This window comes from Muntiacus reevesi, chromosome 5, assembly GCF_963930625.1.
Source record: "Muntiacus reevesi chromosome 5, mMunRee1.1, whole genome shotgun sequence".
In the NCBI taxonomy this organism is placed as follows: Eukaryota; Metazoa; Chordata; class Mammalia; order Artiodactyla; family Cervidae; genus Muntiacus; species Muntiacus reevesi.
Window position 1 is genome coordinate 38772088 of NC_089253.1, and position 12232 is coordinate 38784319.

The 12232-nt window shown below is 47.2% G+C and overlaps 1 protein-coding gene across 1 annotated transcript in view; it reads right to left on the reverse strand.

The window, feature by feature from the left end:
* Positions 1–530: 530 nt before the first annotated feature.
* The window catches only part of AHNAK (AHNAK nucleoprotein), a 93784-nt gene continuing 82082 nt past the window's right edge, over positions 531–12232 (reverse strand). The window contains exon 6 of the mRNA XM_065937493.1: positions 531–839. Within this exon, the coding sequence (XP_065793565.1) occupies positions 832–839 (8 nt within the window). The 3' untranslated portion in view covers positions 531–831. The remainder of the gene's footprint in view (positions 840–12232) is intronic.

Consider the following 12232-nt stretch of genomic DNA (forward strand, 5'->3'; position numbering starts at 1 on the left):
CCTGATTATTCTGCAATTGCATTGACGTTGAAGATGTTAAATATTAACCCGATAACCAAAAAAAGTTATCTTTTGATATCTACACCATAGACAAGAATTTCAGACTGTACCCCAGTGACCCGAAACTTGGAAAATTCTTTGCCTAAAGAAATGTATTGGATGACATGTTGAAAATATTGATTTTGTGTGTCTGTGTAGACTAATAAAAAACTCCGGGAAATGGAAAAGAACAGGGAAGTCTGGCGAGCTGCAGTCCATGGGGTCACAAAGAGTCGGACACAACAGAGTGACTGAACAAACAACAAAAAAGGAGAGAGAGTGGGGAGAGAGGAAGGGAAGAAAGGTGGAGAAAGAATGGAGAGGAAGGAGAGGAGTTGATGTTCTGTGTCTTCATCACTTGGGGGCAGAAGTCAGATACTGACTCTGAAAAACAATGTCAGTTGCTGCTGCCTGTAGTCAACATGCCCGGTAATTTTAATAACGCCAGGGAAGGGAGTAGTGAAAAGGTTGACTCAGTGTAGATGCTCGATAGATGTTTATTGAGTAAATAAGTGAGGAACCATCACCTAAGCCCCGTCACCAAAGCCCACTCTGGTTACAAACCCGCTCCCCTGGGAAGTGACGAAATGCACCAGAAAGAACTGGCACTCCGCAGTCCTCATCTAGAACGGGCTGGGGCGCTCAAAGCCACCTCGTGGAAGGTATTCCTTTAACTGCAGGTGTTTGTTTCCTTTGGCACAGCGATATGTAATTTCCCATTTTTAGAACAATGCTCCAAAGAACCGTCACAAAAACAACCTTCAGAGGGGGCGGATTTCTTCCTGGCCTCGGCTACAGCCCTGTGAAACAACAATAACAAAGGGATTTTTATTCAAAACACGGTTTGCATCTCTCCATGAAATCAGGAGGGCTTTCTAGTTAATCGTGCACAGGCTGAAAAAAAAAAAAAATTCCCCCCACCCCTTGGAAGAGCATCCTAACAAATGCTTGCCTTTGGGAGGGGTCAGTTTGGAAGCGATTCCGCAGTGGAATCTGTTTTGGTCTTGACACGCCTCCTTCTGCAGGTTCCCCTGTGGCAGGGGTAGAAAGGAAGCCCGTAGAGAGGCAGGGTCTGTCCTTCGGGTGCCCTGAGCAAGTCTGAGGCCAGAGAGGACAGTGTGTTCTTGAGAACGTGCCAACAGCAGGCCGAAGGTGGTGAGGAACCGGGGCGGGGTGAGATGCGCGACCTCTGGTCTTAGCCATTAAGGAAGCTCTCATCATCCTCTCCAAACCAACCTTCTTCCTGCTTCCTACACGCCAGCCAGAGAGGAGCTCCCAGACTTGAGTCCTCACTCCCCCTTTGCCATCTACCTGCACCCTCCTTCCATCCCACCCTCTCCATCCGAGGTTTACCCGACTCATCCCTAACTGGACTCATCCCTACCTGGACCCGCACATTTCTCTCTTCACTGGCCCCCTGGCCGAGCTGATTTCACCTCCCACATGGGTCTGCACACCCCACCTTCCCCCTACACCTCCCCTGCTCAAGAATGTTCCACGACATCAGTTCCTCTAGAAAATGTCCAGCCTTCTTGGTGGACCGGTCTTCCTTTCCAACTTCATCTTCCACTGTCTCAACATAAATCTTAGGCACTCACCAAAATGGTGGGCTCACTCTCCCCCAATCCCACCTCCTCTACGTACCCCCCTCTTCCCCCCTCCCCTGACTTAGAATGACCTTGGTTCTCTCTCTGGGAGTAAATCCTACTCATTTTTTAAGGTCCATACAAATAATACCATCTCACTGATCAATCTGGTTGGAAACAACCTCACTGAAGTACTGATTCTGCCCCCTTCTCTCAGGATCTCCACTTTGTGAAGAAATCATTTGCATAAATCCCCCCCCCCCCCACCGCCCAAACACGTGTTGAATGGTTTAGAGGAGTAAAGTCTTTTTAAGAAAGTTGAGGGACTTCCCTGGCAATCCAGTGGTTAAGATTCCATACTTCTAATGTAGGGGATGCAGATTCAATCCCGGGCTGGGAGAACTAAGGTCCCACGTGCTGTGCATCACGGCCAAAAAATTAAAAGCAATCATAGTGTTGGAAGGAATTATTAAAAGGGAATCAGTAAAGGGAAAACTGACATTTTGACACCACCCTCTTCTGAGCGCTTGCTATGGGGCTGACGGTGAGCTGAGCACGTCTTACGGACGACCTCATTTTACCCTCTCAATGAGAGTACAAGGTAAGTACTGCAGTTCCTTGTGTACAGACAAGGAAACAAGGGCTTTGAGAAATTTCCCGAGAGCCTCACAGTTTAAGGGGAGCACAGCTAGAGTCCAAGCTTGGCTCACAACACGGATTGCTATGGCCAATAATCAGTACTTCATTCTCAGAGAATTTACAATACAGAATGGTTAGGATGAACTGGCAGGGTAGGAAACCATGAGTTCTTTCTTCTTCCGATTGGAACAAATTCATGGAAAGGATGCATAAAAGGGATTTTTAAAAGAAGAAACAGGGATTTGAGTTCCTGGAATGTCAGGATACATGATGAATTCTCTTGTGCTGTGCTGTGCTAAGTCGCTTCAGCCGTGTCCAACTCTGTGCGACCCCATGGACTGGAGCCCTCCCAGTTCCTCTGTCCATGGGATTCTCCAGGCAAGAATACTGGAGTGGGTTGCCATTCCCTTCTCCAGGGGATCTGCTTGAACCAGGGATGGAACCCGCGTCTCTTGCATTGGCAGATGTGTTCTTTACCACTAGCGCCACCTGGAAAGCCCCGGAATTCTCTGTAAGACATGGTATCTAAGGACTTCCCTGGTGGTCCAGCAGTTAAGATTCCATGATTCCAATGCAGGGGGTATGGGTTTCATTCCCGGGCAGCAGCAAGAGTTCTGATTGTGGAGTTCAAGTCCTGACCCCTGCACCTACCAGCTGGGAGTCTCAAACAAGCTAGTGAACCTCTCTATGCCTCAGTTTCCTCATCTGTAAAATGAGCATAGTTACCTGGCCAAAGGGGTCTTTGGGTGGATGAAGTGAAGTAATCTATACGAAGCTCCTGACACATATAAGGTGTTTAATACATTATTATTGCTGTTATTACTTCCCTTGAACATGAGAATCTGCATTCCTTTTCTTTTTTTTTTTAAAGTGAAGCATCACATGTAAAAAGTACATAAAATGCATTCATCTACTTGATAATCATCTACATTTACATGCACATATATACCCACCACCCCAGTATGCCGATTTCTGCCTCCCTCCTTCCAAAGTTCCCTCCAAAGTTCCCTCCTGCACCTTCTCATTCCATACACCCACCAAACACAACCATCATCAGACCCATCACAGTTTCTCTTTGCTTCTCCCTGAACTTCAGATGTCTAGCCAAAGCTATGGTTTTTCCAATAGTCATGTATGGATGGGGGAGTTGGACTATAAAGAAAGTTGAGCGCCAAAGAATTGATGCTTTTGAACTGTGGTGTTGGAGAAGACTCTTGAGAGTCCCTTGGACTGCAAGGAGATCCACCCAGTCAGTCCTAAAGGAAATTAGTTTTGAATATTCATTGAAAGGACTGATGCTAAAGCTGAAACTCCACTTAAAAAAGACTTTACTATGGAAGCTTGATGCAAAGAACTGACTCATTGGAAAAGACCCTGATGCTGGGAAAGATTGAAGGCGAGAGGAGATGGGGACGACAGATGGTGAGATGGTTGGATGGCATCACCAACTCAATGGACAAGAGTTTGAGCAAGCTCTGGGAGTTGGTGATGGACAGGGAGGCCTGGTGTGCTACGGTCCATGGAGTCGCAAAGAGTTGGACACGACTGAGCAACTGAACTGAAGAACTGAACTTCGGATGAATGGATTCAGACAATGAGCAATCTGTCATGGCTGCGTGTGTGGCACTCCATCGTAAGACTGTACCACCATCAGTGTCTCCAGTCTTCTATTGATGGGATTGGGCAGTAGCTCCTTGGAACACTCCGTACATAATTTTTGGTCAGCCCAACACTGGATATATATACCTGTGAGTGGAATTACTGGATTCGAGAGTAGGCATAGCTTTAAGTCCACTAGAATCTGCCAGTTTTCCGAAGAGGCTATGCTATTTCTGTATCCCCCACGGCAATGCGTGGTAGTTTCAGCGGTTCCGTGTCTTTAATGGCACCTGGCATTCACTCTTATTTTAGTATTTCTGGTGGCTGTGTAGCGGTATCTCTTTGCGGTTTTAATTTGCATTTTCCTGATGAGTAATGATAATGAGCCCCTTTTCGCAGTTTATTTGGCCATCTGTACATGCTTTTCTGTGAGTGTCTGTAAGGTTTTTGCTCAGTTTTTATGGGGTTGTTTGCCTTTTTCTTATTGATTGCTAGTGGTTCTTCATTTACTCCGAAAATGATATATGCACAGATATATGTATTGCAGCTATCTTCTTCCAAAACTGAGACTGACTGTTTCATGTTTTTAAAGTTGCCTTTTAAAAATTTATTTTTTTACTTGAAGTTGATTTACTGTGTTATGTTAGTTTCAGGTGTCCAGCAAAGTGATTCAGATTTTTTTTCCATATACTTTTCCATTATAGGTTATCATGAAATATTGAGTACCCTGTGCTATGCAGTAGGTCTTTGTTGATTATCTATTTGATACATAGCAATGTATATCTGTCAATCCCAAGCTTCTCATTTGTCCCTCCTTCCCTTTCCCCTTTGATAACTACGAGTTTGTTTTCCATGTCTGTGAGTCTATTTCCATTTGGTAAATAAGTCCACTTGTATCATTTTTTTAGATTCCACATATAAGTGACAACATATATTTACATTTCTTTGTCTGATTTACTTCACTTAGTTTGATAATCTCTAGGTCATCCATGAAGTTGAAATGGCATTATTTCATTTTTTTAATGCTGAGTAATATTCCACATCTTCTGTGGAATATACCACATCTTCTTTAGCCATTCATCTGTCAATAGACAGGTTGCTTCCATGCCTTGGCTATTATGAATAAGACTGCTATGAACATTAGGGGTGCACATATCTTTTCTAATTAGAGTTTTCCTCTTTTCATGTTTCTAACAGTGCTTTTGATGAAGAGAGGTGTTTAATTTTGATAAAATCCAGTTTATCTATTTTTTTCCTGTGGTTAAGTTGGGCTTTCTGGTGTCCTCTTTTAGAAATGTTTGCCCACCTCCACCATCATGAAGACACTCTATATTAATTTCTTTTAATAATCTCGTGGTATCTTCCTGTCAAGTTGGAGATTGATTGCTAATTCGATGAGGAGCAAAGTTCTCACAGGAAAAAATAACAAAGCATGACCGGCTCACATGATAAGGCTCAGGCGGTAATGACTGCCTAGGTCTCGGGACCATCCAGCCTGCCCCTTGGCGGCATTAACAGGCACCCTTGCTGACTGGCTGTGCCGCTGAGATTCCATTGGAGAAGCCCCTCAAAGAGGAGCAGCATCTTTTAGAGTGAATCACAGAGGAGGAGATGGCAGTCCCCCTCAGCGTGGGCCCAGCAACTCACACTCACACCCCCCACAGTGATCACCTTGCAAACACATCCTTCTCTTCCCATTTAAAAACCGTTTCCCCATGCATTTCCTTTGCTCCCTGAAATTTCCCTTTCATTACCATTTGTCTAGCCATTTATCAACTGGGGGCATTTATTATACATTTGTCTTTTAAATCATTTCTTCCCTTCTGTCTCTCCATCCCTAAAAGCAGCATTTCTCAGCTTCAGTCCTGTTTTCACTTTGGACCAGATACTCCTGTGGTGGTGGGTGGGTGGGTGGTCTCTACACTGGAGGATGCACTGCTCTCCCAGTTTCTCTTTTTGCTACCTTTCTCCCTGTCAATCAAGAAACCCAAGGGAAAAGTGAGAGGGTGGCTGGGAGGTGAATCATAGCATTTTCAAGCTCACAGGGGCCTCAGATATGATCTAGTGCAACCCCCGCTTTTACAGATGAGGAAACGGATCTGAGTGGGGGAGGGGGAGGATGCATCAGAGACGAATAAGGGAATAAGGGGTGGGTTGGGGGAAGGGAAGGCAAGGGCCAGGCCACAGAGGAAATCAAAATTCCAGGGCCTGAAGCAGAATTTCCAGTCCCACCAGGGAACCTGAGATTGCTCCCCACAGCTCCTTTCTCTCTCCTAGCTGCGAGCCCCATTCCAGAAACAGCCCAGTACTGGTCAGATGGAGGTGTAGACCCAGAATCAACAACCCCCCAGCATGGGGTCAGGAGTGCCGGTCCCCGGAAGCCCGTGCCAGAGCTTCCAGTGGACATAGATGACCACAATTTCAGCGTGGGTGTTTCATGATGACTAATGAGATGTCATATATATATATGACTAATCTTAGCTTAATCCTATAATTATGAGGGAACTGAAGGTCAGGTCACCTGGCCACACCTGTCCCAGTGGAGAAGTTACAGAGCAAGAAGTCCATGAGAGCAGGAGGGTGCCCTGAGACGGTGTCAGTCCTGGCCTGTCTCCAGGCAGGCAGATGGCTTGGGAGAGCCCTCGGTCAGAATCTCCCAAGTCACACGGTAGGTGTTAACACCTGTTGACACCCTGGACACTGTTCTAAACAGTCTTTGAAAACACGAATTCAGTCCCTCCTCCCCCAGCCTCTGAAGGAGACACTGTCATTCTCCCCTGCTGGAGATGCTGATACAGATCCCAGGGAAACCTTGGTCAAGCATTGGGGTGCTCTCCTGGGGTATCTTTATGGGGTCACAGGGTAACACAAATCACCTCCCTCCTACTGTAACCCATGTCAACCTCACCCCCTCAGACAAGTGTGGAGGCACTCTGGTGTGTAAACACCTACCCCAAGAAATAGATATACAATGGAATACTGCTCAGCCATAAAAAAGAATGCGATAATGCCATTTGTGCAACATGGATGGACCTAGAAATTGTTATCATACGAAGTGAAGTTCAGAGAAAGACAAATATCATAGGCTATCACTTATATGTGGAATTTTTAATGTGATAGAAATGAACTTATTTACAAAATAGAAACAGACTCACAGGCATAGGAAAAAGACAAACTTGTGGTTGCCAAAGCAGGCACGGGGTGGGGGAGGAATAAGTTAGGAGTCTGGGATTAACAAATACAAACTACCATATATAAAATAGGTAAACAAGGTCTTACTATATAGCACTGGAACTATATTCAGTATCATATAATAAACCATAATGGAAAAGAATATGAAAAAGAATATATATATATGTACAACTGATCACACAGTTTGCTGTACCCCAGAAACTAACACAATGTTGTAAATCAATGATACTTCAGCTTAAGTTTTTTTAAATAAAAATAAATTAAAAGGAGTTCCCTGTTGGTCTGGTGGTTAGGATTCTGCACTTTCACTACTGAGGGCCCAGATTAAAGCCCTGGATGAGGAACTGAGATCCCAAAAGATGAGTGTCACGGCCAAAATAAATGAATAGCAAATCAAATGTAAATTTAAATAAATAATCTTTTTAAAAAAGCTTACGCCAAGAACCTACACAAAGCCCTGGGTGGTGCTCAAGATTTCAGTGATACACGAACATTTTTACTTTCGCAGTTATGAATTTGTTTCAGGGCTTACTAAAAAACTTCCAGGTTTCATTGATGGCAGCAATAGAAAGATTTTTTTTTGTAGTTAAATGTACGTTTTTAAATTTATTTTCTTAATTAATTTATTTACCTCACGGCTGCTCTGGGTCTTTGCTGCTGCTTGCGGGCTTCTCATTACCATGACTTCTCTTGTTGCCGAGCGCCAGCTCCGGCGCACCGGCTCAGGGCCGTGGCGTCCCTGGCTTAGTTGCTCACGGCATGTGGGATCTTCCCGGACCAGGGATCAAACCAGTGTCCCTTGTATTGCAAGGCAGATTCTTAACCACCGGACCACCAGTTATGTATGCCGTGCTCAGTCGTGTCCGACTCTTTTGCGACGCCGTGGACGGTAGCCCACCAGGCTCCTCTGTCCACGGGATTCTCTAGGCAAGAATACTGGCGTGGGTTGCCATTTCCTTCTGCAGGGGATCTTCCCCACCCAGGGATCGAACCCCATATCTCTTGGGTCTCCTGCATTGGCAGGCAGATTCTTTACCACTGTGCCACCTGGGAAGCCCTAAATGTAAGGTTTTTAAAATAAACCTACTTAAAGACAGCTATCAAACAAATAGCAAATGATGGCATGTGAATGTGACAGAAATTCTGATGATAGCACCGGAGTGACTTACGTGTGGGCAAGACTGCTCTGGTCTCGTCTCATCTTGAGAAGAGCTGACCCCAGCTGGAGCCCCTGGAGGACCCGGGTTGTCCCCTCACCCCTCTTATTCCCACCTGCCATCCTCAGAGCCTCTTTCTCAACAGCCTTGAAGATGGGAGTCAAACAGCTCTCTGCCGTCTCTGCCCCTTTCCACATGTGGGTCACTATTTTAGGATTCTCTGTTTTCTGGTGATGAAAGTGTAACCCAGCAAGGCTGATAAATATACTCAAATCCACAAGTAAGAGGCCAAGTGTGATGACAGAAAGGAATGAGGAAACCCCACCCCATTTTCTTTGGACATGGTCCTGGGCCTTCTGCCCCAAGCTGGACTTCTGAGGCCGGGGCCATGCCAGCCCTCCACTGAGGGTCTCTCTCCAGCACTGTTCTGTGAGCTGGACGACATGCCCAAGGACCCTGCCCTCTCCCCCCTCTTCCCGGGGAGTCACTGGCACGGAGCAGCCTCCTGGCTCCCGTCTCGAGAGCCTACAGGGGGACTCCTGGGTCCGACAGCCCACTCTGCTCACCCAACCTCTGAGGGTCCTGCCTTCCTGGTGGGACACGAAGGACTGTCCTTCCTGGGCACATAGGGAACGTTTTCAGAGAACACTCATAAATGAGATCGGGAGGATTCCCTCCAAGCCCCAGGGATATAATGACAAATGACAGGAGAGGATTTGAACCAGCCACCAAACCCCACCATCCCCAGAGATCTCTCAGAAGATGGGAATCAGATGTCATTGGCCTGCAAGTGTCTGGCTGGCTCCTGGGCGCCACCTCCCCCAGAGCTGGGCGGGTGCCCAGCCGAGGAAGCCTGAGCCTCTCAGGGCATTGTTCTCTCGCAGAAGAGGATCTCGAAAGCAGAAGGAAATTAGAAACAACCGTACAATGAATACCAGATTCTCCTCTCTCCCTGCCTCGGCTGCCAGGAGATTCAGCAGCAGGGCTGGCTGACAGCGCACCCCACCCAGCAGCTGCTTGCCCTCCGGGACATCTACTCCACGGGAAGGGCCGGTCCCCCAGGCCTCGCTGTTCTCTACTAATGCCCACAGTGTCCGTTTTCCTTCTCCAGCGAGATGCTGGTGGCTCCTCAAGGGCACGTCTGGAGCTTCCTTCCCACAGGGCATGGCAGGGACAAACTATAGGCACCCTATTTGTTGATTGAGTGACTGATTCCCTCTGGGCACCCTTCTAAGCACTTCCCAGGTATAATAAACTCATTGACTCTCCCCATAACCACCCTGTGGGGGAGAAATTATCATGAGTCCCATCTTAGAGAGGATGGAGTGGGGTCCAGGCAACCCAGCCAACGGGGCAGCACCGATCCAATGTGACAGCTTTGACGGGATCAGACCATCCTGCTCTTCACTTCTCACCAATGTCAGCCTCTCCCAGCAACTCTGTGAGACATGCATGGAGCCCAAAGTCCTACCCCAGGTGCTGGAGAAGGAGGGTGACCCCTGGACAGACGTATCCCCTTCGGAACCCACACCCCAGAGACAGCACGGGCTGGGGATGGACATGAAGGAGTTTATGGGGAGGTGTCAATCTTACCAACTCCGCATCCACACACTCCTGCTAAGAACTTTTCCTTAAAAATGCATTTTTTTTTCCTGTTGGGGCTAATATTCATTTTAACATAATGTTGTGTTATATGCCGCCTACGTAAGCAGACACGAGCCTCCGTGTTGTGGAATACTGAGCTCATGCCTCTAGTCAAACTGCTGTTTGCTTTCTGCTGCAGCCATAGCTACGATCGGAATAAACAGAGGAGAAAGGTTTGGCTTCCAGTCCTACGAGCTGGGCGCTGTGCCACCCTTCCCCCAAACAAAGGGGAAAGATGCCAGGAGTGACGGACCAGGGCTAATGGGGAAGAAAAACGCTCTTCTATTCCAGGGGCTACTGAGCAGGGTCACAACTCCCCAGAGAGGGGTGGGGAGGGGGCAGGGAGGCATTCCCTTAACCCCTGTGTGGAGCCAACAAGTTTTCTAACTGTGGGCAGCGGAGGGAGGAGCCGGGCGCCATGACCCACAGCCCTGCACATGATGTCAGACTTGGAAAGTGCCAGCGAATCCCAGCTTGTCCGTGATGGGCCTGGACCTGGATCCCAAGTCCTCTCTGTCCAGCCTGCGGCTCTCACTGTCCACCCTGCTGGCCATTGGCTTCAGGATCTGACAGCCCCACGCTGTGTGTGCAGTGACCTCTGCCCTCGGGACCGTAGTATGTCATAGCCATGCCTCTGACCATGTCCTGGGCTGCTGCGTCCATCTGAACAAGAAAATCTGAGGATAGGCTTTGTTCTTGGACTCTCCAGTATACGAACACACAAGTGTGATCTGTTTCTTTAGAGTCTGGTATTTTGTTGTTTTTCAGTTGCTAAGTCAGGTCCAACTCTTTGCAACCCTGTGGACTCCAGGCTCCTCTGTCCTTCACTATCTCCTGGAGTTTGCTCAAATTCCAAGTCCATTGAGTCAGCGATGTTATCTAACCATCTCATCCTCTCCGGCTCCCTTCTCCTTTTGCCTTTAATCTTTCCCAGCATCAGGGTCTTTTCCAATGAGTCAGCTCTTCGCATGAAGTGGCCAAAGTATTGGAGCTTCAGCATCAGTCCTTCCAATGGATATTCAGGTTTGATTTCCTTTAGGATTGACTGGAATGATCTCCTTGCCAGCCCGAGGCGATCTCTCGAGAGTCCATTACATGTTATGACAAATGTTATGACAAAGGTTGATGTAAAGATCAAGGTTACGGATTCAATTTCTAAATGAACCCGTGGTCATATCAAGGGGGATAAGGAAACTTCATCTCCCCGGGGATCTTCACTATCCTGCACACCTCCAGCCTCAGAAGGCATCTGAGTCTTCAGGAAAACCTCCGCTGTGTTCCAGTAATAGCCAGCACCTGTTGTGCGCTGATCTCACCCCCAGGTTTCTTTCAGGGCACAGGAATCAACAGCAATCTTGCTTCAAAATCCTTACCCTCTCTCTCCTGCTGGCTTCTTCTGCTCTGCCTGTACACACCTTCAAGTATGCCTCGAATGAAAATTCAGGCCTCCTGTGTCTGCCTCCTGCGCCCAGAGAGGTCCTATCTCTCCTCTTACCTTGAACTCCAAACTTCCTGGCACCCCACTTTCATCTCCTGAACTTCCCCCCAGGATTCCTAAGGCCCCTGCCATGTTCAACCCAGCCTGGCTACTCAATGGGAACTGCCTCTCAAGAGTCACAAAAAGTCTAGAAGCATTGAAGCTCACAGCCACTCCTCAACACCCTTTCCATTTGACTTCCTTTTGGCAATGAACCCAACAGAAAAAATTCTTCCTTGCAAGAGGTGTTTGGGGCAAGCACAGCTCGTTGCCTATTCAAAGCCATTTCCCTTCTCCTTAGCTGGCAGAATCCCAACTTGGTTCAAACACAGGAAGGAGATTCTTTTATTTCAGCTTCCAGTCCAACAGCAACATGGGTCCTTTCTGACCAGTGGGACATAGGTGGAGATCAGCTTGGGTCTTCTGGGGACAACCCCTCACCACCACCCACCCCCACAAATAAGAGAGAGACAGGAGGACAAGACTGCTGTTTCCTGCTTTGCCCAGGCGGCTCTGTTTCCTGTCTTTGAGCTTAGCCGTGTGAGAATGTGATTCCTGAAGCTTAGGGAAGGTCAAGAGGACCTCGGTGACATTCACCAGAGGTCTGCTACTGACCATTTTAATCATGAGAAAAATAATCCCTCTTACTCACAGACACAGAAACAAACTTATGGCTACCAAAAGGGAAAGGGGGTGGGGGGAGGGATAAATTAGGAAGATGGGATTAACATATACACACTACTGTGTATAAAAGAGATAAGCAACAAGGACCTACTGCATAATTCAGGGAACTCTACTTAATATGATGTAATAACCTATAAGGGAAAAGAATCTGAAAAAGAGTAAATATATATATATACATATATTCTGAATCTCTGTGCTATATACCTGAAACTTAC